General features: G+C 43.2%; 2 protein-coding genes across 10 annotated transcripts; one reads left to right on the plus strand and one right to left on the minus strand.

Moving 5' to 3' along the window:
* On the minus strand, positions 1-12,983 carry LOC110552778 (protein SCO1 homolog, mitochondrial). The gene is made up of 6 exons (XM_021644333.2): positions 12,727-12,983; positions 11,473-11,563; positions 8,981-9,178; positions 8,291-8,383; positions 6,338-6,453; positions 1-854 (listed from the first exon to the last, which is right to left on the minus strand). The coding sequence occupies exons 1-6, from the start codon at positions 12,949-12,951 to the stop codon at positions 720-722; spliced, it is 858 nt and encodes a 285-aa protein (XP_021500008.1). The 5' UTR covers positions 12,952-12,983; the 3' UTR covers positions 1-719.
* Adprm (ADP-ribose/CDP-alcohol diphosphatase, manganese dependent) lies at positions 12,978-26,485 on the plus strand. Of its 9 annotated transcripts, none has more exons than XM_021644321.2 (6): positions 12,978-13,111; positions 13,876-13,973; positions 14,767-14,999; positions 22,129-22,755; positions 23,932-24,048; positions 26,093-26,485. In XM_021644321.2, exons 4-6 carry the CDS (start codon positions 22,155-22,157, stop codon positions 26,386-26,388), a joined length of 1,014 nt encoding a protein of 337 aa, XP_021499996.1. In that variant the 5' UTR covers positions 12,978-13,111; positions 13,876-13,973; positions 14,767-14,999; positions 22,129-22,154; the 3' UTR covers positions 26,389-26,485. The 9 variants fall into 9 exon arrangements, with proteins under 9 accessions (XP_021499996.1, XP_021500000.1, XP_060219465.1 ...); XM_021644325.2 differs by having other exon boundaries at positions 14,767-14,995; XM_060363482.1 differs by having other exon boundaries at positions 12,978-13,075.
* Positions 26,486-27,915: the final 1,430 nt, after the last annotated feature.

Genomic DNA, 27,915 nt, shown 5'->3' on the forward strand with positions numbered 1-27,915 from the left:
TCCAAGTTGCTAAACTGATTGCATCTTTATTTTATATACTGTGTAATCTGGTACATAAAAAACCAACCAAAACAAAAAAACCACATCACAGTCCTGATTAATATCCTTATTTCCATTTGGTCAATCACTGAAAACCAGCCAAATCATTTAGCTATTAAAAAAAAAAAAAAAGCTGGAACTGAACCAATAGTTATACGCAAACAGTAAGTTTTCTCTTTCAATTGTCAGTGCAGTACCCAATGAGGAAATGAAATGCAAACCTGCCAGTGACCTGACAGTAGAAGATGGGAAGGACCATCTTCTACTTTCAAATATAAAGATAACTTGAATGCCTATCCCGACTATGAGCAAACAAACACACAAGTGGAAAAGGCAAGAGCATTATGAAGATGACACTCTTTTCTGTAGAGTCTGGCCCACAATGAGCAAGGTCCTAGACACTAGTGAGGCAGCAAGGCGAGTGCCGTCCCTAAGGATGTGTGCTCCTGTGCCTCTCTCTGAGGGTTCTGGAGACCTGTTCTCCACTGGCTCTGCGTACCCCGGCCCTTTGGACTCATGGCAGCTTTGAGGCAGACTGGGTGGCTGAGCCCCAGGCAAACATCTCATGTAGAATCTTGTTCTCAGGGTTTGAAGGCCATGCTGTACGCGGCATTACACAGAGGTTCCTCTTGGAGACAAAGCCCAGCAAAACAATCCCACAGCTGGTGATGACACTCCGGCTACCTCTTTTTCATGTGTGACCTCATGTGTGCAGCAATGGCACCGGCTATTTCTGCCTTCTTCTTGTTTTGGCCAAAATAATCGAGAAATTCTCCATCTGGTCCAACCAAGTACATTATTATTGTATGATCCACCTGTAAAGTGGAAGGAGGGGAAGAGGCATGTGAGAATGAAGATCCAATCTTATTTTACTGAGTAGAAAAATACTGCAGAAGAGCAGTTAACACCAGGACTTAAATAAGCACCATAGCATTGCTCACAGAAGCACTATCTACAGAACCAGCCTGTGCCAGCTGCAGCACACACAGCCATGCTCTAGAATGGCTGCTGCTGAGGGTCAGCTTGGGATTCCTTCAGTACCATTCTTCATATACTCACCCGTACAGGCTCTGAGAAGAGCTCACCTTCTACTGGTCTTCATAAGTATCCTGTGCTGTGGAAGAGCCATGCTATTTTGAAATAGCTTCCACTTCCACTGGGAGTCTCTCATCTGACCCTTTCTCCACTCATATGGAGCTGTCACATGGGAGTTGAAGCAATGGTTAGAACTACTTCCCTCAGTGAGTGCCCGGGTGTCTCTCCTCATGTCTGAGGAAGAACTGGCTCTCACTCATTACTACTTAACCTCGGGAGAAGCCAGAAAACCAACCACTAGTTGAAGCATGTAATGCACACCCTAATAGTGATTTAATCCAAATACTTAATGATTCAAACAAAAACTAGAAGATGTTTTTCTTCCCTGGAAAATATGCATTTGCTGTTCTGCACTGGCTCTCTGAAGTAAACTGCTAACTCCCCACCAGGCACAAATGCTACTCTCTAGGAGCTTCTTCAATCCATCAACTCCCCGACTATGCTCTTAAAATGTCTTAGTTCTAACCTAAGTTCAGACTAGTCATCACTCTTTTTGGATATTAATTTCTGTAATATTTTAGTAGCAGATCTGGCATCCTAAGTCCTTGGAATTTGCTGCAGGCTTGTTTGGCAAGACAGGAAGAAACATAGGAATGCCCTCACACATACCAAACTGGAAACGCCCCTCAATATACCCCAACCCACATTATAAGGCTGTGAGGCTATTACCTTTTTATACACACACATTCGTAAGGAGCTAGCAAATGGAAAGAGCCACTCGCCTGCCATCAGGAAAGAATGCTATCGAGAGCCCAGACAGCTGGGACTTCATGTGGAGAATTTACTGTAGGAGCCAGGCAGGGCTTGGAATTTCTCCTCACACTTGACAGGAGATTCAGAATTATAACTGGCTTTCCTCTCAAGCCTTTCTCTGTATCTTGTATTCCTCATTCCTTCACGGCTTCCTTTTTTAAGAGAATTTTCTGACAATTTCACATATGCACATAATAATTTCATATACACACATAATATAGGACCCCCTTTCCTTTTCCTCTATTTTTTCCTCCTTAAGAATAGAACTGAAGTATGTTGGACTTACTTCAGAGGGTTCTTAATATAAATTACCGACTAAGATACAGTGAAAGAAAATCTCTACACTTGTCAAACTTGTTCATGTTTACGCTTCAATATTCACATGGTATTGTTAGGACAAATCAACACCTGTTCTAAGCGAGAATTCTTCAAATTCTAGTGGTTTGTAGTATAGAAAAACACACTAGCAATTCCACATCCTTTCTTCCTTAGTGTGTGTGGTGTTTGTGCATACATAGGTGTGAGTTTGCATACCCAGGCATGCACAGAGGGCAGAAGACAATGCTGGGTGTCCTCCTTTGTCATTCTGTCTGAGTTCCTTGAGACAAGGTCTCTCATAAACCTGGAGCTAGGCTAGAAGCCCCAGGAAACCTCCTGTTAGCACCCCCAATAGTGCAGTTTCAGGAAGGATCTGAACTCAGAGATTGTGCAACAGGCACTGTTACCCACTGAGCCACACCAAACCGCTCACTTGTCATTTCAACCTGAGGCCAGAATCGTCTATAAACCACAAACGGGCTGGATAAGGGAAATGATATACGCTACTCAATGCCTGACCGAACATTACCACTTAGCATGTGTCCAGTTTCAAAGAACACATCCTTTTCTTATCACATTGCCACTCTTTCCAATTCAGCTGCAGAGGTGGCAACTCATGTTCCTTAAATACACATCTTTACTGCCTACAAAGACACCACATGCACACTAATCTTCCATTCGGGATGCCTAGAGGCTCTTGGTTCTTCTCACAGGGAACCACTGTCAATAGTCCCAACTGTATTCTCAGAGAAATTCTCTGTACCCAGCACCACCTACCACTGTCACAACTGATACTTCATGACAGTCCCTTGTCAGGCAGCACAGAAGCCACTGTTCTAGTCAAGACACATGAAGTAACTCTCCAAAATGTCTGCTTGGGTTTCAGTCCTTGGTCTTTACCAATAATGCCGTAAGAGTCCTGTAAGCTAATTTCTAAGTAGCACCAGTGCTGGTAAAAGCGGTTACTTTATATTCCTCCACTGTCCTTCAGAGACTTCTCAGCTTCATTACCATTAACAATGCATGGGCACACCTGTTGTTTCAAGTTCACATTCCTATTTTTCCTATTCTGACAACAATATTTTCAAACTCTCCAATCACAGCTAAGCTAACAGGTTAAAATAAAAGGCATTGTTAGTAAATGACCCACATTTCTTTTATTATGAATTTGACAGTCTTTGTTTAGATTTAAAAGCCGTTTGTGTTCTCCCCAAACTATTTTCTAGCTAACTTTTCTATATAACAATGTGGTATTATGTGTATAATAACATGCATGATTAGCTTTGTGCTAAATCCTGTTTGGATGTTCAATTTATATCTGTTGTCTACAGAGCCTACTTTTACTCGTTATCACTACTGTCTAAGATTATGAAAATATCATTCACCTCAAGATGAATCTTTAACACTGCCCTCTTGTTAGTCCTTAAATCTTAACCAACATTTCCATCTACTAACAGCCTCAAGACATAAGGAGTCGCTAACAGACAACGCTAAGAAGCTGGAGAGTGTCTCCCCCTGCTGCCTGACTTAGCAATTGCACAGCAGTGAAGTCTCAGACCAGTACATGGGAAAGCGGAGCCTACCACACCTCCTAGAAGCCTCCACGAGATGTATACAGCTGCACTTAATCTTTAAGACAAAAATTTCAACTACCTTTTGCATTACCTGCATCACAAGTACAGAGTTCAAGGCCTAAAATGTGCTTGGTCTGCTGATGTCCCACTGGCTCCAGGTTGTGCACCGCTGGAGACCCACACATAAAAAGGAAAGGGCAATTCTTACTACACCGAGGGCAACCAATTGAAGTAGACTATGCAATTAAGGCTGAAATTAGAAAATTGTCAAAGGGGAGTTGACAGTATTGTGAGACCACATGCCCTAACAACTTGCCCCCATTCCTGCAGGAAATGACAGGAAAATATTTGTCACTTGAATAGATTTTTTAACTTATTTTTATTTTCGAGACAAGGGTCTCACTATGTGCCCCTAGCTGGCCTGAAACTTGTTATGTATACCAGACTGACCCTGAACTCAGTGTGTACTACCTATGCTTGGCTTAACTAAAATGTTTCAAATAAAACGGGCCATTTGGTTTATTTGCAAAATTTCTTTTTGACTTCAGAACAGGACTATTCTAAAATTTAACAAAACGTGTTTATGGCTGGACAATTGGCCCCTCCTACCCCCTTTGGCACTCTCAGGTAAACCCCAAACCAGACACCATAACTGTGTTAAAGGGGAAAGTCTGAAAGCTATGCTCCTGTGGGGCCTCCTCTTTTGGTACTTGTACACGTTTCCGTTTCTTCTCATACGGCAGGTGCAGCAAAACAAACCCACAGCGGAGCCTGACTACTTTCTTCAACCTTACAGCTTCAGGAAAAATAGTCCTTTTTCTCTTGTCCCTTTCTTCCATGAATCCCAAATTTCCCCAATGCTGAGGCATCAGGTCTGGAAAATATGGTACCAAGTTGGGCGTAATTGAAGCTTTGTGATCAAAGGCCTGTTTTTATTTTGATGATAAATAGGCTACAAGGCCACACAGAGGCTATAAGCTGAAAAGGGTTAGAGAAGGACAAGGGATGGCCTAGTGTCCCAGTGTCTGCTGTAAAAGCACAGGTGTTGTAATCACCAGCATCCAGGTAAAAGCCAAGAATGGCTGCACGTGCCTGTATGTGCACTAAAGGGGAGCAGAGACATGCAGCTCCTGGGAGCTCACTTACCAGTCATTCTAGCCAACACATACACAAACATGCAGGAGAAAGAAAAAGATAGGAACCACAGCAGGAAGTGGAGACAAACACTTTGCATATTGCTTTAGAGACAGGCCACAGGGACAGAGTAAATCAGTGACTCAAAGTCCTAGTCACCCCCAACCTGACCAACCAGTTTTGTAGCCAAAAGGAAATCTTTTGATTAATCATTTCACTTAACATTATAGAAAACTGAGTATGACAACTAAAAAAAATATATCTATATTACTACTGCACAGTGGTTCTCAGCCTTCCTAATGCTGCAATCCTCTTAAACAGTTCCTCATGTGTGGTGACCCCCAAACATAAAATTGTTTTCCTTGCTACTTCATAACTGGAATTCTGCTAGTTATGAATCATAATGTAAATATCTGTCTTTTCCAGTGGTCTTAAGTGACCCCGGTGAAAGGTCAGTTGACCCCGCCAAGGGGTAGCAACCACAGGCTGAGAACTGCTGCTGTATCACCATGTCCACTCCGAATGTGCTAAGGGAAAAGCACCTGGTTTAAGAAGAAACGTCAGCCCCGTACACACCATAAAACCACCAATCAGAAATGGGCCCAGCTGCCCAGCTCCCCAGACAATGCTGACTAACCAGTAAATAGATCCTTAATGGAAGAACCACAGGGTAAACTGGGCAGACTGCACATCTCTCATTAATGAACCCTGCAATGAACTGAACTACAAAAGTACGCAGCCAGTAAATCTCGCAGACAGTGCTATTTGAAGATTCTTGTTTTTTTCTCTTGCTTTTCAATGAAATAAATGATTCCCAGAGGCTTACAACTGCTTCTAAAAAGGAGCACTTTTCTTCCCTTCATCAATACAAGGAGAACCAACATGATGCTGATGAACTAAAACTGAAGTAGCATGGACTCCATGTGGCGCCTAAGCATTGCCTTTGCAATTGTATGTAACTAGGGAAGGAAGTCAGATGGAGTATGAGAAGATAGAATATAAAGTAGCAAGAAGTAGTCACCTTTCAAATATATGTGCCTACCACATTTTTAAACTATCCGAAATTCTCGAGGAATTTACAATCACCTTAGTTTCCTTCTTATTAAGAGACTTTAAAACAAAAATGTGTTTGAGTGCTTAACTACATGTATGTATATGTACCAGGTGTGTGCAAGTCCCTGTAGAGTCCAGAAGAGGATATCAGATCCCCTGGAACCAGAGTTACAGTTGACTGTGAGGTACAATGTGCGTGCTGGGAATTGAACATAGGTTCTCCGGAAGGGCAGCCTGTGCTCTTAACCACTGAGCCATCTCTCCAGCCTTTCAGGTTTTCCTTTATCTCAGAATTCATTCAGGCATGTAAAGTGTGTGAGAGCCTGAGACCCGGGGCCAGGCCAGGCATTAAAAGCTGAGCATTTACTTACTATGTAGTCTTCATCTTCATCCTTAGGGCCAGGGCTGTAATACACCCTGTACGCTCTGGCCACTCCATCAATCTCTTCTTTTGTGCCAGTCAGACCAACCAATTTTGGAGAAAATTCTAAATATAAAAAAAGAAAGACAAAATGAAAGACAGAGAGACACAATAGTCTTTACTTAAAATTAAACCAAAACAACAGAAAAATATATACAAAGAAAACCCTAATGTCACCATAAAGCAGCTTTGGTGCCATTTTGTTCCTGAGTCTCCAAACACTTCTGTACAATTTAAAGAAAAAAAATAAATAAATAAACTCAGAGAACAAATCAAAGTACTCCCATGACATTTGTTAGATCTTTTGGTGACTATTATAAGGATCTGGAGGAAATATATTCCAGTTATTTTAGATGATTTAGTTACAAACAGATGCAGGGTTTTCACTGCATTCTATGGAAAGAAAGTTAGCTGAAGGGGCTGGTACAGTGGCCCAGCAGAGTGAGAGGCTTGAGAGGACTCAGTGTAATATGGGTCTCCACCCTCCCCTTTCCTCCAGGTGCAGGATCTGCAGGGAACAGGAGGTGGAAAGACTGCAGAGGGAACTGATGATTCCAAGCAACAGTGTCTCCAAAGACAACAGGAGTGACGCACAGATTAACTCAGAGACCACCACAGCATGCCCAGGAGCCGTTCAAACCAGACAAAATCTGAGCAACGAGAAGGGAAAGTGCATGCAAAGCACCACATGTAGCCAAGAAGCTATCAGCAGTTGACAGAAAAGGCAAAGTCCGTTTTCTCTAGTGAAGTGCTAATGGGAGCACCAACCACGCTCCAGAGCAGGCCCCATGCCCAGGAGCAGTTGCAGCCAACACAAAATGTACTCCATTTTCCTTGTGAGCTTTTATTTCATTGTTTTAACTTTTTTTTTTTTAATTTTGGTCTTCTTAGTATTTTGATTTTTGTTTTTTTTTTTTTTTTTTTAAATAATTTTGCTTAGCTCTTGAGGTGGGAGGAAGAACATGTTGGATGGGTAGGGAAGACTTCTGAGGAGTTAGTGGCAGGTACATGATTAAAACACATCGTATGGAATTTTTTGTTTTCTGAGATTTTTGAGATAGGGTCTCTCTATGTAGCCCTGGCTGTCCCAGAATTGTGTAGATCAGCTTGCACTCAAAATAATAGCTCCCCAGTGTTGAATTAAAGGTGTGCACCACCACACCTGGTAGAAAAAAAAAATTTAACAACAGCAACAACAACAAAGTTGGCTCAAAGGATACTTGTAAGAAAGCTCACAGTATGGTAAAACAAAACTCATGGCTATAGGTAAATCAGTCATAGAATGTATGTACTATTATGTTTATTAGAACTTATATAATCTTGGAAGTCTCTTAAAATGGTTGAATGAAGCAGGGAATAGTGGCAACATTTAATCCCAGAACTCTGGAGGCAGAGGCAGGTGGGTGTCTGTGAGTTCAAGGTAGCCTAGTCTACAGTGAGTTCAAGGCCAGCCAAGGATACAGTTAAACCCAGCCTCAATAAATAAGTAAATAAACAAACAAAAAAACCTATGAAGACTGAGGTTGAAATTTGCTCCAAAACTCATCTTCAATCTACCATTGTACACACTCCTGAAATATGTTTCTCCATTCTAACGAAAAGAACAATGAGATACAGAATGAGAAGCAATGCACCCTTGCTCCCCACTTAACTTAGGTATAATACATGAAGCTCAAGTTCTAATCCTTTCTGTTTTAAAAGGAAAGAGCAGAGCACCAAGAATGGGACGCCTGCTTCTCCTGTGTCAACAAAAGTGAACCTATAACTCTGAGTTTCATCGTTGTATTTGCCTGCAAAACCACTGCTCATACCACCCATCTATTTTAGAAAGCACTGTTAAGTCTCAGATGGTTTGATACTGAAAACTGTTAAGAAGTTTGTGCAAATTATCAGTAAAACACACCTTTTACATAAGTCGCGATGGCTTCTTTTGTGTCCCTTTCTGGGTCAATGGTGATGAAAAGTGGAGTTATATTTGGCAGGGATGGAATACTATCTGAAAGAAAATTTCCAATTAGTCAATAACCACCATAAGAGAAAAAAACAGAGACCCAGCAATACTTGGAGAAGATGGGTTCTATAGCAAAGAGTCAGGACAACACAGAGGACAGATTAAATTATCTGGAGGAGATACTATCTGTTGGAGCCAGACAGATATCCCATGAAACACCTCTGTTGGTATACAAATGCTGTTACTCCAGATGATTTCTCATAGTCAGCTTATTTCCTAACACAATCCAGTCTCTGTAGTCTCCTTACTATACCGAAAGAATAAGGTATGCTATCAATAAAGACTGAATACACTAAACCAACTTAAAGAGGTATGCTTCCTAACAATAATCTACCACTCCAGATTCCTTATCTAACCATCAATGTCACTGGGCAAACCCAAAGAGAATGCTTCAGTAAAAGGAGACAGAAGCATGATGACATTTTTAAGTGACCTAACACTTGGCACCCTGGAATCAAAGCAGTAAGATGAACATGGAAACTCTTTTAGACCAAATAGTTAAAGCACCCTGTCTAACAAATTACAGGAATGTAAAAAACAGTACTGTTAAATAAGTAGTATAGTTAGTGATTGCCTTCTTACCTATTTCATCCACGACTTCAATCATTTTTTCTAGTTCTTCTGGACAGATATCAGGGCAATGAGTGAAGCCAAAATATATCAATACCCATTGACCCAGGTAGTCCTTGTCAGTTTTGGGCTCTCCATCATGAGTTATGAGGGAAAATGGTCCCCCTAGTAAAGGCTTTCCAATGCTGCGATGCCGTTGCTTCTCCAGCTCTTAAAGAGATTCCCCAAACAAAACAAGTCATGGAAACCAGAGTCACTGAAATATCTGATATAGCATCAGCATAGTTAATAGCAACAGTACATGGTGGGTGAGGGTGGGGTATAAACTAACAGGCCAGCCTGACCTAGAGGACTCCTCACTTGGACCCTTCTCAGGTAACAGAAGGCTGTGTCAAAGAGACAATTAAAACAAACAAAACAACCATCACAAGCTCCCATGAGATACTCTGAGTATTAAAAGAAAGAAACTAGATCAAACTCACTGAATATATAGCAAATGCTATATCTACAGTGAAGAAAGTGAATAAATTCAGAGTGATGAGAAGGCCACACACAATGTATACGAGAGAAGGCTGGTGATGTCTTAGAACAGCCAACATCATCAATAATGGGACAAAGAGAAATCTTGATGCACAGAGCCAAATGCGATGGCTGTGTGGTATCATTTCTGTGACAAGCCTGTCAAAGGCTACAGGGCCTGCACAAAATCATGAGGAAACATCAGGATAGTACAGACTGAGCAACAATTTACAAAAAACTGCCCTGTGATTTCCAAAGTTGTCAACGTCATCAAAGCCAGGTGAAGCCTGAGAAACTTATAATCTGCAGAAACTAAAGATAACCAGGAACAAGGAATGGTTCTGAACTGGATAACTTTTATTGCAAAAGCAATACAGATCAAACCTCAAGGCTGAATCTGAGACTGTCTTAGAATAATGGTTCCACAAAGTGTTAATTTTCTGAATTTTGATGACTCTGATTATGTTAAAGGAACTACACAATGCATGGGGCACCATGTCAGCAAATAACCAAATAATTTTGGAACACTTTAGGTTTACCTCATAAATCTAAAACAAATTTAGCTAAAACAAATTTTTTATTATTACAGGTAAAATTTCACACTAAAGTCAAAAGCAGCTTACATTTAGAGTCATTTGTCAATTGCCTTCCTAACTTTTCAACATTCAAAAACTCATTTCCATGGGTACCTGAACAAACCGAATGCCTGTTAAAATATGAAAAAAGAAGCTGGAAAGATGACTCAGCAGTTAAGAGCATTTGTTCTTGCATAATACCTAGGTTCAATTCCCAATGATGGCAGCTCACAACCACCTACAATTCCATTTTCAGGGGCTCTAATGCGCTTTTCTGACTTCCACATGCACAAGGCACTCACATGGCTCACATGCAAGCCACAGGCAACCCAAACACATAAAATAAATACCTCTAAATAAACATGAAAATTGTATCAATTAAAATATTCTGTCCTGGCAAAAGGTGATCTCTATCATATGAATATAGAATTTATATTGCTAAAATTCTAATGCCTGTGCATTCTCATTCCCATATTTTAATATTTCTCTTTATATAATGGCATCAAGAGACTCTAAATAACTGATTTAAACAACAGTTATCTTAATCTTCTGAAATAAATCTTAAAGTCCTTAGAACAGTCACTAAAATATTTTTTTTAAGTGCCTTCAACTTTTAAGATGGTTTTTACAGCAATTCCTGGCTTTCCCTCATCACAGCCAGCCTGTTCTTACCCACTGCTGCCACCCCAACTGGTCTGCAGTACCAACTCACATTGCTCTCCACGCCTGATCCCTAGGAAGTCTTCTCAGATTCCATGGTTAAGTCTTCCTTAGGCCCTCACAAACCCCCTGCACTGACCTCTGGCCTGGAAAAACATCACCTGTGAAATCCTTGGATTCTATGTCTGTCTCCTGTCAACTGCACTTCAACAGTTAGACACCTTGGTTACCTTTGTACCCACCCTCTGGACTTCAAACTGTCTACATTCAAGCTATTTACAGTTATTAAACAGTGGCATTTTGGATTCCATCCCTAAAAAGTCGGACAGTGATGGAAAATGTACAAAACCCAAGTAAATGCCATAGTTCTCATTAATTATACCAATTTTAACTTCTTAGTTGTGCCATGACCACAAAAGATGTCAGCACTAGGAGAGGAGCTCGATGAATGGTACATGCAGAGTTTCCTTTACTATCTTCACATCTATTCTGTAAATCTAAAATTATTTTGGAATGAAACATCTAAAAACAGGGTGGGCCAAATGCCCAGCAGACAAAGTGCTTGCTATAAAAGCCTGATTACTTAAGCTCAATCCTAGGAACCTACCATGTAAGGAAAAATACAGTAGAACCAACCCCGAAAAGTTGTCCTCTGGCCTCCACCAGGGCATGCACACACCTACACACACATACACACAATAAAAGGAAACTTAAAAACAAAAAAGATGGCCCAAAAGGATAACCACTTACTTTCCATCTTTTCTTTCTTGTAGTACTTCATTCCAGCCCACAAAGATCCTCCAATAGCAAAAGTCAGAGCTAAAGACTTCCAAGAAACAGGCTACTGGGACAGAGATTAAAACAACAAAACAAGTAAGGTGCAAATGTTTAACCGCGCTGTATTTATTGCCTAAGTTTTCATAGCAAGTATTCACACAAACTACTGTTTCATATATCAAATGTTTCAGGTTACTTTGAGATAAATCCTGAAATTTTCTGTGAACACAGTTCTATCTATTACAAAAGCACTGGTTTCCAAGGGAAAGTTACCTGTTAAAGTTATTTTACAAACCAATTAAGGGCTGGGGATGGAGCTCCATTAATTGGGAGAGTGCTTGTTTGCCATGTACCAAGCCTCTGGGTTCCATGCCAACTACTGTATAAAATCGCCTGTGGTGATGGACACCTGTGATCTTAGCACGCTGGGAAGGCAGGAGGATCAAGCTCAAAGTCATTCTTGGCTATATATTAAGTTCTAGGCCAACCTGAGATATAAAAGACCTGGTCTCAACAAACACAATGTTTATGTTAATACTGAGGATAAAAATAAATAAATCTGGGGAGGTTACCCAACTGGCTTCCAAAATAACAGCAAGGCACAAAAGAAGCCTAAAAGTGGGGCTTCCTGAAAACTACCACTGAGTTCTTTCTTTGTATTCTTTAAGACGTAAAAGGTTTGCTACCTATGCCTAGTATTTCGCCTGCTCGCCAAATCCATATTCCTTACTAACACTAGCAAGGTGGAGGCTCTCATTTTGAGACAGAACTAGACCGAGAGGAAATTAAAAAAAAAAAAAAAAAAAGGAAGAAGCATGGGAAGAAAGGAAGAGGGGGAAATATCCAAACCCAACAGAGGTCCATATTTTTGTTTCAATTTTAACTTGTACACTGAATCATTGAAGGATTCAGCGAGACTGTAACAGTGCTCTGAATTCTGAAATTGTGATAAAGTTGAGAACTTATTTTTTTTTTTTTCCTGGAACAAAATTTCGGGTTGTGACCGCGCGAAGTGTGTGTGTGGCGGGGTAGATTATCAAGTTCCGTCAAGGCTGGTCCTACGGGCCAACCAGGAAACAGTCCTCTCAAGGTTGGGACTATGGCTCATCAGGAAGCAAGAAAGTAATTCCATGGCCTTTCAGCGTACGCCAGGGAGTTGCTGAGGCTGTGACCCAGCGGGATGCGGAGATGAGCGCCGAGTCCCGAAGGCTCCGTGCGGACACTCACCCCGGGCTTGGTGCGGTGCGAGCCGGTTTGGCCACCCTTGGGCTCCGGCCCGGTGGCCCCCGGCGGTGGCGGCGCGGCGCTGAAGGCTCGGCACCCCAGGCGACAGCGCGTCTCCCTCGGCCTCTCCGCCGGACTCCAGAGCCCATGGCCGCGAGGGAACACACGCCAGAGCTGGCGACCCTGCGACCGCAAGAACGCACAGCGCATCCGCACCAGCGCCGCCATGAGTTTAGGGGACCGCGCCTCCTTCGGCCCTCCCCTCCACTTCCGCCAGAGCTTCCGCTTCCGCCGGAGGCCGGGCGAGGCCGCTCTTTCCCCTGGGCTCGGTGGTGATGCGCTTTCCACTCAGGTTGTCAAGGAATCCCGGGTCGGGCAGCGGCTAGCGGTAGGAGATGGGTGGCGAGGGCCGTGGGCAGCGGGCGCTGGGAGAGGGTGCCTCGGGATCCCGGGCTGGACACCGCAGGGCAGGACGATGGGGCTGGGTGGCCCTGGGTCTTCTTGCGGGGTTCGCTTCTCCCAGCTGCAGGAGACTGGGGATCCCCTCCTCCTGCCCAGTCCAAAAACCTGCCAGGTAGTGCAGCGAGGTCTCGGACCCCAAAGTAGAAGTCGTCCATGACTTTTGAAATAATCCATGACTTAGAAAAAAAAATAGTAATAAGACTGAGTATCTAGGGTGGCAAGAAGACTTAAGACGAACGTGCCCGCGCTTCCAACTATGGTACAAGCTTCCTGATAGCAAGGAACTGCAAAAGTGTGTGCTGCGTCATACCCATCCTTCCTTTAGTCTCCAGTGGGTCATTTCTTTAAAAGCTCTCTCTCTCTCTGCCCCGCCCCGTCTCTTTATCTCTCTCTCCTCTCTCTCACACACAACTGATTTTAGAGTTTGTTCAACATCTGCTTAATTGACTGCAGCCACATACTTCGTTTTTCTTTCTTCGAGAAATTTTAACTTGTTTTGTGGTCATTTGCTTTATTATTATTTGCTGTTAACGTGCTAGGCAAATGGTCCCCAGCTTGTTACCGGCTCTTGTTTATGTCTGGGTGTCAGCAACCTTTGTCCCTCTCTCCCAACCCCAACTCTGTGGTGGTTTGTAAAACAACATCCTCCGTCCTTTAACTAAAGCACTTTTTTTTTTTTTCAACCCCAAGGGGATCCCAGCGTTGCTTCAGTGATTGTTACATTGGAGCATGATACTGTTTTTCTCCGTGTTTGGCTCATCTGACCTATTGTGTGGCTCCCTACCACAGTAAGTAATCTTGTAATTTAATTGTTGCTTCTCAGGTTGATCTGGAATGTTAAGAAATTTGTTTTCAAAGCTAGCAGAAGTCTTTAAAAAAAAAAAAAAACATTAAATACAGCATTGTTGAAGTTTATCAAAAGATTTTAACACAAATTTAAGAACATGGATTAATAGAAAGAGAGGTGCTTAGGAAGAGGGTATACACGGAAAAGTATATGTGTGTGTATATATAATTTGGGTGGCTTCTGGAGGTACATCTCAAAAACTGTCAAACAACTTTTCCTTTTAATCTCTTCTTTTTCTGGGAAATGAGATTACTGTCTGGCTCCTGTTAGGGAAAGGGGCACTGGGTAGGATTACACAAGGGCCTTAGGACATGTTTAGTTCAAATGAGGTTTATAGCAAGTAAGATTTTTGTTTGTAAAATCTCCAGAAAACTGTAGCTTTACATGTAGGAAAGGATCAGGACCACGCTCCATGGTGTTATGTGCTTAGACCTTAAAGACAGTTCATTGCTATTTTAACATTCTTATTTGAAATATCTATATAGTGGGAATACCTTTTCTTTGTGGGCAACCTTCACAGTAAACATTATTTTTTTTTTTTGGGGGGGGGGCGGTTTCAAGACAGAGTTTCTTTGTGTAGCTTTGGCTGTCCTGAAACTCACCCTATAGGTCAGGCTAGCCTCAAACTCAGAGATCCACCTGCCTCTGCCTCCAAGTGCTGGGATCCAAGGCATGTACCACCACCACCACCAGCCAGCTGCAAACATTAACAGTGGGGAAATCTTGATTCTCAGATGGTGAGAGACTCCAGCCCGTCTTCTGCCTCACTTCCCCTCTGAGACTTTGGTCCCTTCCTCAATCATCAGAGATGATGATGGTTGAAGATCTGTTTCCTGTAACTATTTGCTGAACAAGGATGTGTACCCTGCCCATCCAGCCATCAGCCGTCTCAAGCTGTCTCATCTCTGTAGGACGTGAGAGATTCTGAGCTTGGAGACTGCAGGATCATCATTCTGTGGGAATGTAGGTGAGAGGATGCCATTACTCACCACTTCAAGCCACATAAATAATAAAGCATACAGCAGATTGTTACGTCTGATCCTAAGATTAGCCACAAAGCAACCAGGCCTTTTTATCACGCGGTACCTGAGGCCTGTGATGTTAGTGAATCATTAAAACTTACCGCAGAATCCTAAGGTAACTTAATTGTGGTGTGTACTTCTTGGAGATTGAGGATACCTATCCCAGTTGTCATGAGTGTATTCCTGGCACTTTCATGGTGGCATGTGTTCTCTTTGTGCTGTTGACCAGACTATCAGGCCCATCGGCTTTTGTATGTGCGACTGTTGTCATCTTAGCTTTTGAGTTTAGGATTTAAAGAAGCATACACCTGATTATGTACTGAGAGAGTGGGAAAATACAATGAAAAACTCCAAGAAGAATTATTTGTTTTTTGTTTTGTTTTGTGTTAAGTAAGGTTTTTAATTGTGTGTACGTACATGAGTGCAGGTGCTTAAGGAGGCCAGAGGTGGCAGATTCCCCAGAATTGGAGCCACAGGTGGTTGTGAGAAACACCTGAAGTGGGTGCTGGGAACTGAACTTAGATCCTTTGCAAGAACACTCTTAACTTTTGAGCTATTGGTCCAGCCTATGGATTGTGTTTTGTTTTTTTTTTTTCTAAGATTTATTTTATATGGGTGTATATGGGTGTGTGTATGTGCGTGTGGAGCCCTCAGATGCCAAAAGAGGGCTTTGGGTCCCTTAGAGATGGAGTTACAGGTAGCTTTGAGCCACCCACTGCAGGTGCTGGGATCTGAATGCAGTGTTTCGGGAGTGAGCAGTAAACACACATAACTGCTGAGCCAACCATCCAGCTCCCAAGAAGGATTTTAATGCTTGAGTAGATTTAAAAAATCAAAAAGGCAGTAGTGTAAAGTTGTAACCATTAAGTATGAGTTACACCAACAGCACCTAAAAGAAACAATGAAGGAAAGCAATGCACAAAGTAAATTCCAGCCTCTGACAGGTCTGTAAGTGAGGCTTAGCTTTGCTTTTAAGAAGGTAAGGCTATTTCTCTCTTCTCCTCTCATGCTTTGCAGGTACGTGAGATCTTACCGTGGGGTGCTCTTGAAGCAACGCTCCGTCAGGGACTGTCTCCTCATGGCTGTCGGGAGAGGTGGCAGCCCCAGGGGGCGGGAGTGGGAAGCACAGACCTACTGCTGCCTGTAACAGTCTCGGGCACTCTTTTCAGAGTCGTCTGCCCTTGTGAAGCTAGGATTCTCGGGTGCTGTAGAGAGTTTCAGGATGAGTCAGTATGACACATATTTGGAGGTTTGAAAGAGATTTTTTAGATGTGAGTGTGAGAGTCAGTCAGAAAGAGGTGCGTAGGTGTGGCTTCTCGAGAGGGTAGCCAGAGGAGTTCTTACATTTCTACTCAGCATTTCGGATCACTGCCAGTCAGCACTCGGTTCCCTCCTGAGGAAGGCTCAGCAAAAGGTTTGTTCCCCTTCTGTCTTCACATGTTCTTGCCTAAGGCAAAGTCTCTGTTCTTTATCAAACTCATGCGAAGAAAAGTTGGCTTTCACGTGGTATTCAACCCATCTATCAAATTATGTTAGTCAGGAATTTTCCTACTAGCTCTGCTCTCATTTTCTGTGCTGCTAAAGTGTCTCACAGCTTTTTCACACTTTTATCTATTGGATAAAAATACTAAATTTTAATTGTAACCAAACATTGAGTGAATTGTTAATAATACCTCTAAGCCCGCTTTCATAGAGTAGCTTTCAAAGGTAGCATGTTGTGTAGCGTGAATCTGGAACTAATTGAACAGAGGCCACCAAGGTATCAGATACCTTACAATGTAGGTACTTCTCCTAGGAGAGACAGGGCACATAAAGTATCACCAGTTGATGAGGTCAGAGACTTTAGGACAAACCAAGCTGGAAGTTTTGTGAACCTCCTGGCATGTGCCTTCTTCATCATAGGACCAGGCGCCTGTGCCTAATCACAAGCATGCCCTGCCTCACACTTCCTCTTACTGACACTGACATTGTGAAATACTTTCCTGTGTGTGTGTGTGTGTGTGTGTGTGTGTGTGTGTGTTGCGGTGGGGGGTGGGGGTGTCGAATTTTGTGGAGATGGCTATTTTGAAATAGTCCCTGTCAGTTGGTTGCTTATTCATTTCCCCACTGGAGATGAATTAGAGTTTCTGGCCTCTGTCCACCAGTGCGGGCTACTTGAAGCCCACTTGCGTCTATTTCCTTGAATCATAAGGTGCAGCCTGGAACTAGCCCAGAGTGATTTCTCTGCCTACATGTTCTCTTTGCCCAGTCTTACTCATTGTGATCCTAATCGTCTGTCTTGAATGTGGCCTAGTCCTTCCTTCTGGACTCTTGTCATTCTCCTAACAGGTCAGAGTGAGGTGGAGCAGAGGCCCTCATGAGGGTAAGAGAGAGATTCTCAGGCCTTCATTCATTACTTGTTACCTAGTAAAAACGGTCTTGATCTTGTCAGTGTTATGTGGACTACCTATCCCTTACTCCTCTTATTCCCTTATTGCCACTCTGTCACAAGGAAGTGACACCAGCAGGTGCAGTGTGATGCTATGATACTCCAGAGATCAACTGCCTGTTGATCTGTGTCTGATACAAGAAGACATCTCTGAAGACATAAGAGATTTTTGCAAATGCCATCATCATTGTCACTGGAATCTGAGGTTTCTGTTGGTTTCAGATCTACTAGTGAAACCAGGTGGCAGAAATTCTACAAGGAAATAGATACCTATGAGAGGTTAGGGGATTGACAGTTAGGTGTTGGGGGTAGAGGATGTTTAATTACCCCTTATGCTGGGCAGTCTTTTCTCTGTAAGTCACAGTCAACCCAAGACTTGCTGGGAATTGGCACCTATATTTCTGTGGAGAGGCCCTGCTGTTCGGCCAGTCAGCCCACAGTAGCTGAGGAGTGGCTGCTGTTAGAAATGCCTACAGAACTCAGTAGCTGGTGAGAGAAGGCGGGTCTACAGAAGAGGAGCCCAGGGACCCGGGAGGTAAGACCCAGCAGAGTCTGCTTACACTACACAGCAGGGCAGATCAGAGGGGAAGATGAGCCTGAGCGTTCTCTGTTGCTGTTTCCTGAAAAGAAGACTAAGTTTAGGCCTAGTACCTCTCATGACTAGGGGGAATTACTTGTCCCACTGCCTCTCAAGGAATCCGATAAAATGCCTGTTCTGTCTGTTGCCTTGGCTCAGCTGCAGTCCCTTAACCAGCTTGGTCCCCACCCTCATCTTCTTTCCTTTCAAGTAAGTCTTTTGCTTGGACCCCAGCCCTGCCCCCACTCCAATTTAACTTTCTCATAGTGAGATGGAGGACCCTTCGTGTCCAATGTTAACAATCTGGTTTTCTGTTTATTCAAGATAACTTAATTAATAACACCATATATTGTCTCCCTTTCATTGTCCTTAATTTTTTTTTTCTTTTTTAATGAGCTCAGGTATATTTTCCAAGGCTAGACTTGAAATCATGACCCTCCTGCCTCGGACTCCAGTTTCCAGGCATTGCAGGCATACACCGTGACACCCAGCTCTGGACTTTAATTTTAAAAGCCGTATGTATGCAGTTTCGATTCTTATTCAGGACAGACTGGAAGTGTGCACCCCTTGTGTCCTTCTCTCCGCTTCTCTTTAGAAAGTTGTCAAACCTTAACCTAGCCCCTTGCTTCCCCACCGAAGGCGTAAAGTAGAAATTGCCCTTGATGGAGCTGGCTGTGAAGTGAGAGAAAGTAATTCCACTCGCCTCTTGGCTTAAGGGAAACCTGCTGAATGACGGATAGAGTGAGTGACTGAGGTGGCTGTAGCCGGGACCAGTGGGTGCAGTTATTCAGTAGTTCCCAGGACGCTTTCTTTCACCGTTCATGTTTGCTTCCTTCTGTGTTACATTTCATCTCTGCTAGTTTCCCCCAGAACTGTGTTACGGGATAGATGAGAAAGTTACAGACCACCACACATATCAGGCCAAATTATAGTCCTTTTCTTTTGGCTGAGACCAAGAGTGGGTTAGCGCCTCAGGAAGACTCACGGTACAGAAGCCCCAGAATATGGCATTTTTTCAAGATAAAAGACCACACAGACCACAATTACATCATAGATGAGGGTCAGGTTAACATTGTAACATCTATTTCAGCAAAACATAGTCACAGCATGATAATTAATTTTGATTTCTTCACTTTCAGTTATTTATCTTTAGTCTGTACAGACATTAATTGTTTGGGTAATGCACTAGGACCATGATCAGGGGCATGGAAAGTCCCATATGTGTTGCCAAGATAGATGTGCCTGTGGAAGGGGTTGGGCTGAGAAGTGCATAAACAGACAGAAGATGGAGTCAGAACAAGACAGCGTTCTTTAGTCACTGCCCTTGTAGTTTCCAGCTCAGCAAAAGTAGCTGCCACAGCTGTGCTCAAGCTCAGCGTTGCTATGCTGGTTTATTGACCCAGCCTGGGCTGTGTCCTGACCCCTGTGTGGTCAACCAGAAAAGGGAGGTCACAAGCCATGAACTCAGAATGGAAACTGGGAAGAAACTGGGATGTGGTTACACAAACAACAGGAAATGACTGTTGGGAGAGCAAAAATAACAAGTGCTTTTTGGAGAGAAGATAAGATCACTGGGACTAGAGTTTCTCTAAGAGATCCACAGAACTCACTGTCCCTCAAATGCTCTCAGTTTAAATATCTAAACAAACAGGTTCACCTGGGAGGGCATGCTCAGGACAGTTTGATCTCGAGCTTTTGGGAGGGGGAGGGTGCAGGCTAGAGACTTGTTGCTGCGTGGTCTTCAGTTTAATCCCATTCAGCTGTACTTGGAAGCGCAAAGAGCTGAAGCTAATTAGACCAGAGATTTTCAGTGGACTTTGATGAAGTTGGTGTTTCTTGAGGTTTTATCTGAGTTCTCCACCTTTCCAGTGAGTGTCCTTCGCTTTCAGGGAGGTTAGGAAACTACTGCCCCATCACACATATGTAAACGCTGTCTAGGAGGGTTTTCAAGTGGAGACTGTGGAGAACGTTCAAGAAGAAAGACAATATTTGTGTGAGTGCTCACATGTATGTGGGTGCACTTTGAAGGTCAGAGAACAACTTGGGGACGGCTGGGGCTCATTGTCGCCACTATGTGGGTCTTAGGAACTGGGCTCAGGTCATCAGGCTTGGCAGGCAGCAAGTACCTTTACCCACTGAACCATCCAGTGACAACGTTTTAGAGTGAGGCGAGCCCCTCGCTCTCATGTGGAGCTGAAGTCTGACCCCCGTGTTGAGTGGGCTTGGAGCCTCTCTGCTGGGAGTATACTTAAAGTGGGATTTCACATGTCTTTGGAGGATTAATAGGAACTCTGGTGGCTAGACAGAGCTGGTGGCTGGTGACCAGGAGTCAGAAGGATGTTAGAAAATGAGAGAGAGGAATTTTAGAAACAGCTAGGGTTTGACCAATTCAGATAGAACTACAGTGGTTCATTTCTCATAATAAGAACAACTGATAATTTGGCACCTTGGCCTTTTATGTTTGTCACAGTCCTTGGGAAGTTATAAGGGTCAATTTCTGATTGGCTTGTGTCCAAGTGGTCAGTGGACTGCATTCCCTTGCTATGAACGTTTAACTGCAGGATGAGATAAGGCTGCCGGGCACAGACTCCCATCTTGAGATATTTTCCCGTTCTTGTGGTTATCTCTCGGCTGTTTGTTGGGTAGGGCATTTTATGGTCTGTTTCTGGAACTGGTAACCTATGGCTTAGTCTCTGGCACTGGTCACTTATGGCCTGGTCCTAAAATGGAGACAAATTGGAATTTATGTCATCCTCTCACTTAGTATTCTTAGTTCTTTTAGCATTGCAAATTCTGTGTCTAAATAACCTAATGAGAGATTTCGTGGAGATTAGTGTGGGATGAAAGATTTTGTTTTCTGGTTTAGAATCATTGGGGTGGTTCTAAGATTAGGAATACTGGTTCAAATTAGAATTCAGCTGTTCATGGAAAAGACAGTGCTTGCATTAATATCATAGCATTTGTATAGTATTTATGTATTTCCACGTGATTGTGCACACATGGATTTGAGAGCCCTGGCAGGCCAGGTCCCTTGTAGATGGAGTTTAACAGGTGGATGTGAGCATAATGACATTGGTGCTGGGAATTCAGGTACCCTAAAGGAAGTGCTCTCAACCCTTGGGCATCTTTTCCGCCTCTGCAATGTTTTTTTTTTTTAATTATTATTATTTAAAATTATTCTTTGTATTAGTTACTTTTCTGTTTTGTGATTAAAAAAAACAACAACAACAACAAATAACTTAAGGAAGAAGGAGTTTATTGTGGCTTATAGTTCAGAGGAATAAGGATCTTTTGTATCCAGGCGAGGTAGCTCTTACCTTTGGGAGACAGAGACGGGTGGATCTCTGTGAGCTCTAGGCCAGCCTGATTTGTAGCAGGCAGTCATGGTGTCACAACAGGAAGCTGAGAAAGCATATGTTCAACAGCAGCATGAAGCAGAGAGTGAGCTGTCTGTGGGGCAGGGCTTCAAACTAACAGCCTCAGCAGCTTGTTATTCCAGAAAGCCTGCATCCCCCTATAAAGTCTCCAAAATATGCCACCAATGGGAGCGAGACACCCAAATTCCTGAGCCTCTGGAGACATTTCTCATTAAACCACTGTTTTCTCTTTTCATATAATCCCTGTCTTCCCTTAGCACTTCAGATACCAAACAGGAGAGACTTATTTCCACAGGCTGTTCATCAACAAAGAGAAAAGACTGCCTCCTTGAGTATCGCAGTGGGGTCTGCTGTGGAGGGTAGAGTGGATGAGCCAGGTGTTGGTACAGTGCGATGGCTGAGGCTTGGAATCCTTTGATTTCGGGAGAGGATGTATATCAGTCATGGTTAAAATGGGTGGAAAATGAGAAATGATTCCAAATTTGAATTTGGTTGTTGTAGTTGGAATTCCTGATGGTCAGTGTGAGAGTGCTTTTGTGACAGAGGTTATCATCTTTCTTATGGGTGAGAACCAAAGCCCATACACTTGTCCCTCCTTCTTGCTGTCTAGTTGACTAACCTATTTTCTCATTTTCTTCTGTCCATTGGAAAGGTGCAGCATTTTAACTTGGGGATCTTTTCCCTCTCCTTAGGTTATTTTGAAGCCTGCTTGGAGGTTATGTCTGACAAGCTGGACCCCAATTCCCCGGCTGATGGATCAGAGCCACTTTTTTCCTTTGGAGTTATAGCGGATATTCAATATGCCGATTTAGAAGATGGATACAATTATCAGAGAAGCAGGCGGAGGTACTACCGACACAGTCTTGTTCACTTACAGGGTGCCATTGAAGACTGGAATAGCGAAAGCAGCATGCCCTGCTGTGTGCTGCAGCTCGGAGACATCATTGACGGCTACAATGCACAGTATAAAGTGTCAGAAAAGTCTCTAGAGCTTGTCATGAACACGTTCCAAATGCTTAAGGTCCCAGTTCACCACACCTGGGGAAACCATGAATTCTATAACTTCAGTAGAGACTACCTAGCGAACTCTAAACTGAACAGCAAGTTTCTAGAAGACCGGATCATGCAGCACCCTGAGACCTCACCATCAGAGGACTATTACGCTTATCACTTTGTGCCGTTCCCCAAATTCCGGTTCATTTTACTTGATGCTTATGATCTGAGTGTCTTGGGCATAGATCAGTCTTCTCCAAAGTATGAGCAGTGTCTGAAGATGCTGAGGGAGCACAACCCAAATGTGGAGTTGAATAGTCCCCAAGGTGAATTATTGCTTTGAGATGAGAATCTAACACATTGTCTTTAAATGCTTCAGCTACCTTTTATTCAGCAGGAAGATGGATGACTAAGGTAAAAGTTTATTGTCACTGTTGTTCAGGGTCAGGTTTCTTACAAGCTTGATGTCACATAAGTTGGTTACAGGTCACTCAAATGTCAGACATTTAACACCTATTTGAGTGCCCATTCTGGAATGAGCACTTTGTAATTTTTTGATTTTTATTTTTAACGGAGAGAACCATAGCAGTAGGTAGGTAGGGCAGATACTAATACATAGATTTGTCAGCTTTCCATCACTGATCAATACCTAAGGTAATCAACTTACACTGAGGAAAGGTCTGCTTAGCTTACGGTTTAGCGAGTTGTAGTCCATAATCCCTTGGCCTGGTTGCATTTGGACCTGTGGTAAAGCAGCACATTATGACGGGGAGTACATACCAGAGCAAACTGCTTACTACAGCCAGGAAGCAAAGTGGGAGAAAGGGGCCTGAGCTTGTAGTCACCCCATCGAGGGCATACATCCGAGTCTTGACTTCCCTCACTAGTTCCCACCTCTAAAAGATGCTGCCCCCTTCCAGCAGCACCACAGCTGGTGCAGTGGTCTTCAACACATGAGCCTTCGTGAACGTTTCAGATCCATACGAGAGCAGTGAGTGAAACCAAAGCAAGATTCTGCCCTCAGTGATAACTACTGAGAAAATGGGTCACAGCAAAGAACGAGGGATGCTGAGGGTCAGGTGAGCAGCCAGAGGTGCTCCAAGGACACAAGTATGTGAGCTGCTGTCTAGATGACAGGAGTTGCACTCAGAAAGAATGGAACAGGACACTGGCAGGCACAGGAAACACAAATGCAAAGGCTTCAAGTGTCATAAGACTGGCAGTGTTAAACAGCACAGGGTCCACTGGAGTGAAGGTAACAGGAACAAGAACATGAAGTAGGGCTCAGGACAGAGAAAGGGTCTGGATTTTCCTCAGAATGGAAAGAGAGTTTAATAAGCAGAGAAAACGAAGTCTAGAATTCACATCACTGTATTTATGCTGCACATTCTTAAAATGGCGATCAAATGTCCCTAAAGAACATGTGTCCTTGCATTAGCCAAACTTAAATGTCCAAATGAGAAAATGACGCGTGACAGGTCTAACTTGCTGAATTCATTCAGGACTTTCTGAGCCCCAGTATGTCCAGTTTAATGGAGGATTCAGTCAAGAACAGCTGAACTGGTTGAATGAAGTTCTTAAATTCTCTGACATGAACCAGGAAAAGGTGGTGATTGTGAGTAAGTATGTAAATTGCTTCTTTGGTTATACTGGCATTTTAGAATCGGGATGTTAATCCATGAAAGAATAGTAATATTTAGCCCAGGCAGTGGTGGTGCCTTTAATCCCAGCCCTCGGGCAGCAGAGGCAGAGGCAGAGGCAGAGGCAGATGGATCTCTGTGAGTTCATGGCCAGCCTGGTCTACAAAACGAGTTCCAGGACAGCCAGGGCTATGCAAAGAAACCCTGTCTTGAAAAAATGAAAAAACAAACAGAATAGTAATATTTATGTTTTGATACCCTCTTTCTGTAAAACAGATACTTAATTTTGTTTTTTAGATTGTAAAATAACTTTATTAGTGTATGAATGTTTGTGTGAATGTATCTTTGTATACCATGTGTTTACAGTCCCTGAAGAGGCCAGAAGAGGGTGTCAGATTCCCTCTTCTCAAATTACAGTTGTGAGCTAACATGTTGGTGCTGAGAATTGAATCCAGGTCCTCTGATAGGGCAGCCAGTACTCTTAACTGCTGAGCCATCTCTCCAACCGTACTTACTGTTTTTCTTTGAAACAATCTAAATCTTAGCATTTAAGAATGAGTCAGGAAAGAACTGTAAAATAACAAAAACATCTTGCTGTCTTTTACTGTCTCTGAGTTTCCCTTTTAGGTTCAAAGTGGACTTGTCCCAACTGAGATCAAATTATGTACAAATTATGGCCCCAGCCAGTCTTAAACCTAAGAGCCCTGGCTGACCAGTGAAATTGCCAATGTTGGGTCACTGCTGCCCAGCTTAAGCTGCTATGAGATGTGACAGTCGAGCACTTGCCGTTCTCTGCCAATCACCCAGTCCCGTGGGAATTAGCTTTCTGTTATTTTAATTTAGGATCAGTGTTAAGACACACAGCCATTAGAGATAATAGGCAGCTTGGAAAGTATGGCTGCTCTCACACGAAGGGATACCATCTGCCTCTTGGTTGTAGGAACATTGTAACTGTTGACAAGCAAAACCCATGAACTGCAATTTTCTCTCACATGAAACTGTTAATGAAAAACTTTGAAAATGATAGGCTGTTCAGATGGTTGGTGATATGAAATTGTGTTTCTGTCTAAAGTGGATTGAAGAGGGGTGTGTCTGCTGCCATCTGACAGTCTGTGTAGCGTCTCTTAGCCTTATTGTAACAGCTCGTGTCAGAGAAGAGGAAGGAGGGAAGGACACACACAAGGGCTTGGGCACATGTATTCCCTCCTGCTTTAGGGGCCTTTGAGCTATTTCTTACTTGCTTATAAACAAGTAGGTATTAAGTGTAACTTGTTTAAATGAAAGGATTACAGATGGACAGTAGCAGAATGGAGGGAAGTGATTGGGAAGAAGCCAAGGTTGGAGCTGTAATACTTCCCTTCAGAATGAAGCTCTGGGTTAGTGTGTGGCTGACAAATGGGCCGTCACTGCGGATTCAAGTTCTACCTCTGTGCCCACATACTTCCTTGGGCTCAAGGTCAGCCTTCCCTACTTTGTTCTGTTTTCTCAGCTATAGGTTGGATGTGACAGCTGTGATCTCCACAGGTTATCTAAAGTCTCCTTAACTGTTTGTGTTGAGTGACATTTTTATATAACACAACCCTTGGGCAGCCCCAAAGCTGTTTTCAATATGTAACATTCCTATTGTGCAAATCAGTGAAACTGGATTCCAGCAGAGTCTGGCTAATTCCAGGCTGCCTTTACAGACACCCTATAGAGGTTGTCCTTGGGATTCTGTAGGCCTCAGAGATCATTTTCCCATACAAATATATCTTCCAGTTTATATTTGAACCATCTATCCATCTGTCTGTTAGCTATGTCAAAGATGTGGCTGTAGATTGCCTGCTCCGTCGCTCAGGCTGGCTTTGAACTCATGCACATGCTCCTGCAGCTTCCCAAGTGCTGAGATTACAACCACACATCACCACGGTCTTCATGTGGATAAAAAAGCATTACGCTTAGGTTTGGTTTTCCTGAATATTAGCTGTTGATCTTTCTTCTTGATGGAAAGAGATTTAATTGGCTCCAAATTTTTCTTTAACAGGCCACCTTCCCATTTACCCGGAGGCCTCGGACAGTGTGTGCCTGGCTTGGAACTACATGGATGCCCTGTCGATCATATGGTCTCACAAGTGTGTGGTGTGCTTCCTTGCTGGCCACACACATGACGGCGGCTACTCTGAGGATTTGTTTGGTGTACACCACGTCAACCTTGAAGGAGTTATTGAAACAGCTCCCGACAGCCAGGCCTTTGGCACAGTTCATGTCTACCCTGACAAAATGCTGCTGAAAGGGAGAGGCAGAGTTCCAGACAGAATTATGAACTACAAAAAGGAATAAGCTTTGTGTTTTTAGTCTCATTATCTTGTCTGCCTTTGTAGAAAGAGAATGATGTTTTGTGTTTTACCCTGTTGCATAAAAAGTTAAATTCTCGGTCCCATTGTGAAGTATTCTGTTTATATACAAAACGGATTTGTGGCTTCATTATGTGTGAGTGAAGATAAAATTCAGAAATGTTATTTTTGGATAATAGATCCAAAATTTTTAGTACTGAAAGCTATACGAAAAGTATCAACGTTACCCAGGAAGGAGACGCATGCAGGCGTTAACTCCAGCTCAGCACATGGACGGCCAGGCAGCCCTGCTGACCCTGCTGCATGAGTAGGCTTTGAACCGTTTGCTTCAGAGCGCCTGTGCCTACAGATGACGTTCCCATTCTCTGACAGAAAGCTGAGGAGGAGTTACTTCAGGTGTAAGTGTGGTGCTTGCATCTCAGAAGGGCACTGTGCAGGGAAGTGGCAGGTGACACCAGAACAAGTGCTGGCTGGCCTGGTCTGTTTAAAATACCCAATGCTGTGTGGACCACAGTGTACAAAATGATTTATCTCTGATTTCCTCTCTAGACAAATGGAGCCCATTTAACTCATTGTTGCTGTGTCAAGGCTCGTCTGCAAGTCTTCACAGCAGACAGACTGTTGAAGAGTAGGTGTTGATTCAGGGCTGAGAAACAGCAATACTAGTTCCATAAGTGTGCCTGTCTGTGAAGTGCCTCCCAGAAAACTGGCTAGTCCTTTTCTCTGACTGCTCCAGTGAATTCTTGCATATGTGTTGGCTCGCCACACATATTTGCTCACTAGTCATTCTCAAGATCTGGATTCTTGAATTATTTCACCAGGCTGAAAACAAGGTATTGGCATGGCTGGGTTCCTGTGGGAAGCTGTGGGCAGAATAATCTTCCTCGCCTGTTACAGCCTCTCAAGGTGCACTTTGGCATTGCTTGGCCCTCTGGATAATCTAAACGTCTGTCAGTGTCAGGATTCTTGATCTCATGTGCAAAGTTTCATCTCACGGTGTAAGAGAACAGATCATAACTCTACCCAGCTGGCCACAGCACAGCTGTCCTGTGTTCCTGTGTACACTGATGTCGGTCACCAGGATGTACAGCAGCTTGCAAACACAAGTACTAATGTGAGGATTTGCCCGCTGCCGGCAAAGGGATGAAGAATGTGGAAGAGAAACTCAAGTTTCATTGAAGAGATTAGGGACAACATGGAAAAACAAAAGGAAGAAAAATGTGCTAGATGAGTGGGGACGATCAGTGAGTGAGGAATGGACAGTGAAAACGTAAGAGGACACTTTGCTTCCGAGCTGTGGATGTGTCTAGAGAACAAACAGTGACGGGCAGGAATAGGAAAAGGGAGAAGATTGTAGGGTTTTGGGGAGACATTCTGAGAACTGGAATGTTAAAATCTAACAATTTCTCTTTTTCATTTTTTGGTTTTTCAAGATAGGGTTTCTCTGTGTAGCGTTGGCTGTCCTGGAACTCACTTTGTAGACCAGGCTGGCCTCAAACTCAGAGATCCACCT

This window comes from Meriones unguiculatus, chromosome 11 (genome assembly GCF_030254825.1).
Source record: "Meriones unguiculatus strain TT.TT164.6M chromosome 11, Bangor_MerUng_6.1, whole genome shotgun sequence".
NCBI lineage: Eukaryota > Metazoa > Chordata > Mammalia > Rodentia > Muridae > Meriones > Meriones unguiculatus.

Excerpts from the sequence above, each read along its gene's own strand:
- LOC110552778 (XM_021644333.2), bottom strand. The coding sequence starts at position 12,951 with ATGGCGGCGCTGGTGCGGATGCGCTGTGCGTTCTTGCGGTCGCAGGGT. Across the intron at positions 9,179-11,472 it reads CAAGAAAGAAAAGATGGAAA|AGCTGGAGAAGCAACGGCAT; the intron begins GTAAGTGGTTAT and ends AATCTCTTTAAG. Across the intron at positions 6,454-8,290 it reads CATCGCGACTTATGTAAAAG|AATTTTCTCCAAAATTGGTT; the intron begins GTGTGTTTTACT and ends TTTTATATTTAG.
- Adprm (XM_021644321.2), top strand. The coding sequence starts at position 22,155 with ATGTCTGACAAGCTGGACCCCAATTCCCCGGCTGATGGATCAGAGCCA. Across the intron at positions 22,756-23,931 it reads GGAGTTGAATAGTCCCCAAG|GACTTTCTGAGCCCCAGTAT; the intron begins GTGAATTATTGC and ends GAATTCATTCAG. Across the intron at positions 24,049-26,092 it reads GGAAAAGGTGGTGATTGTGA|GCCACCTTCCCATTTACCCG; the intron begins GTAAGTATGTAA and ends TTTCTTTAACAG.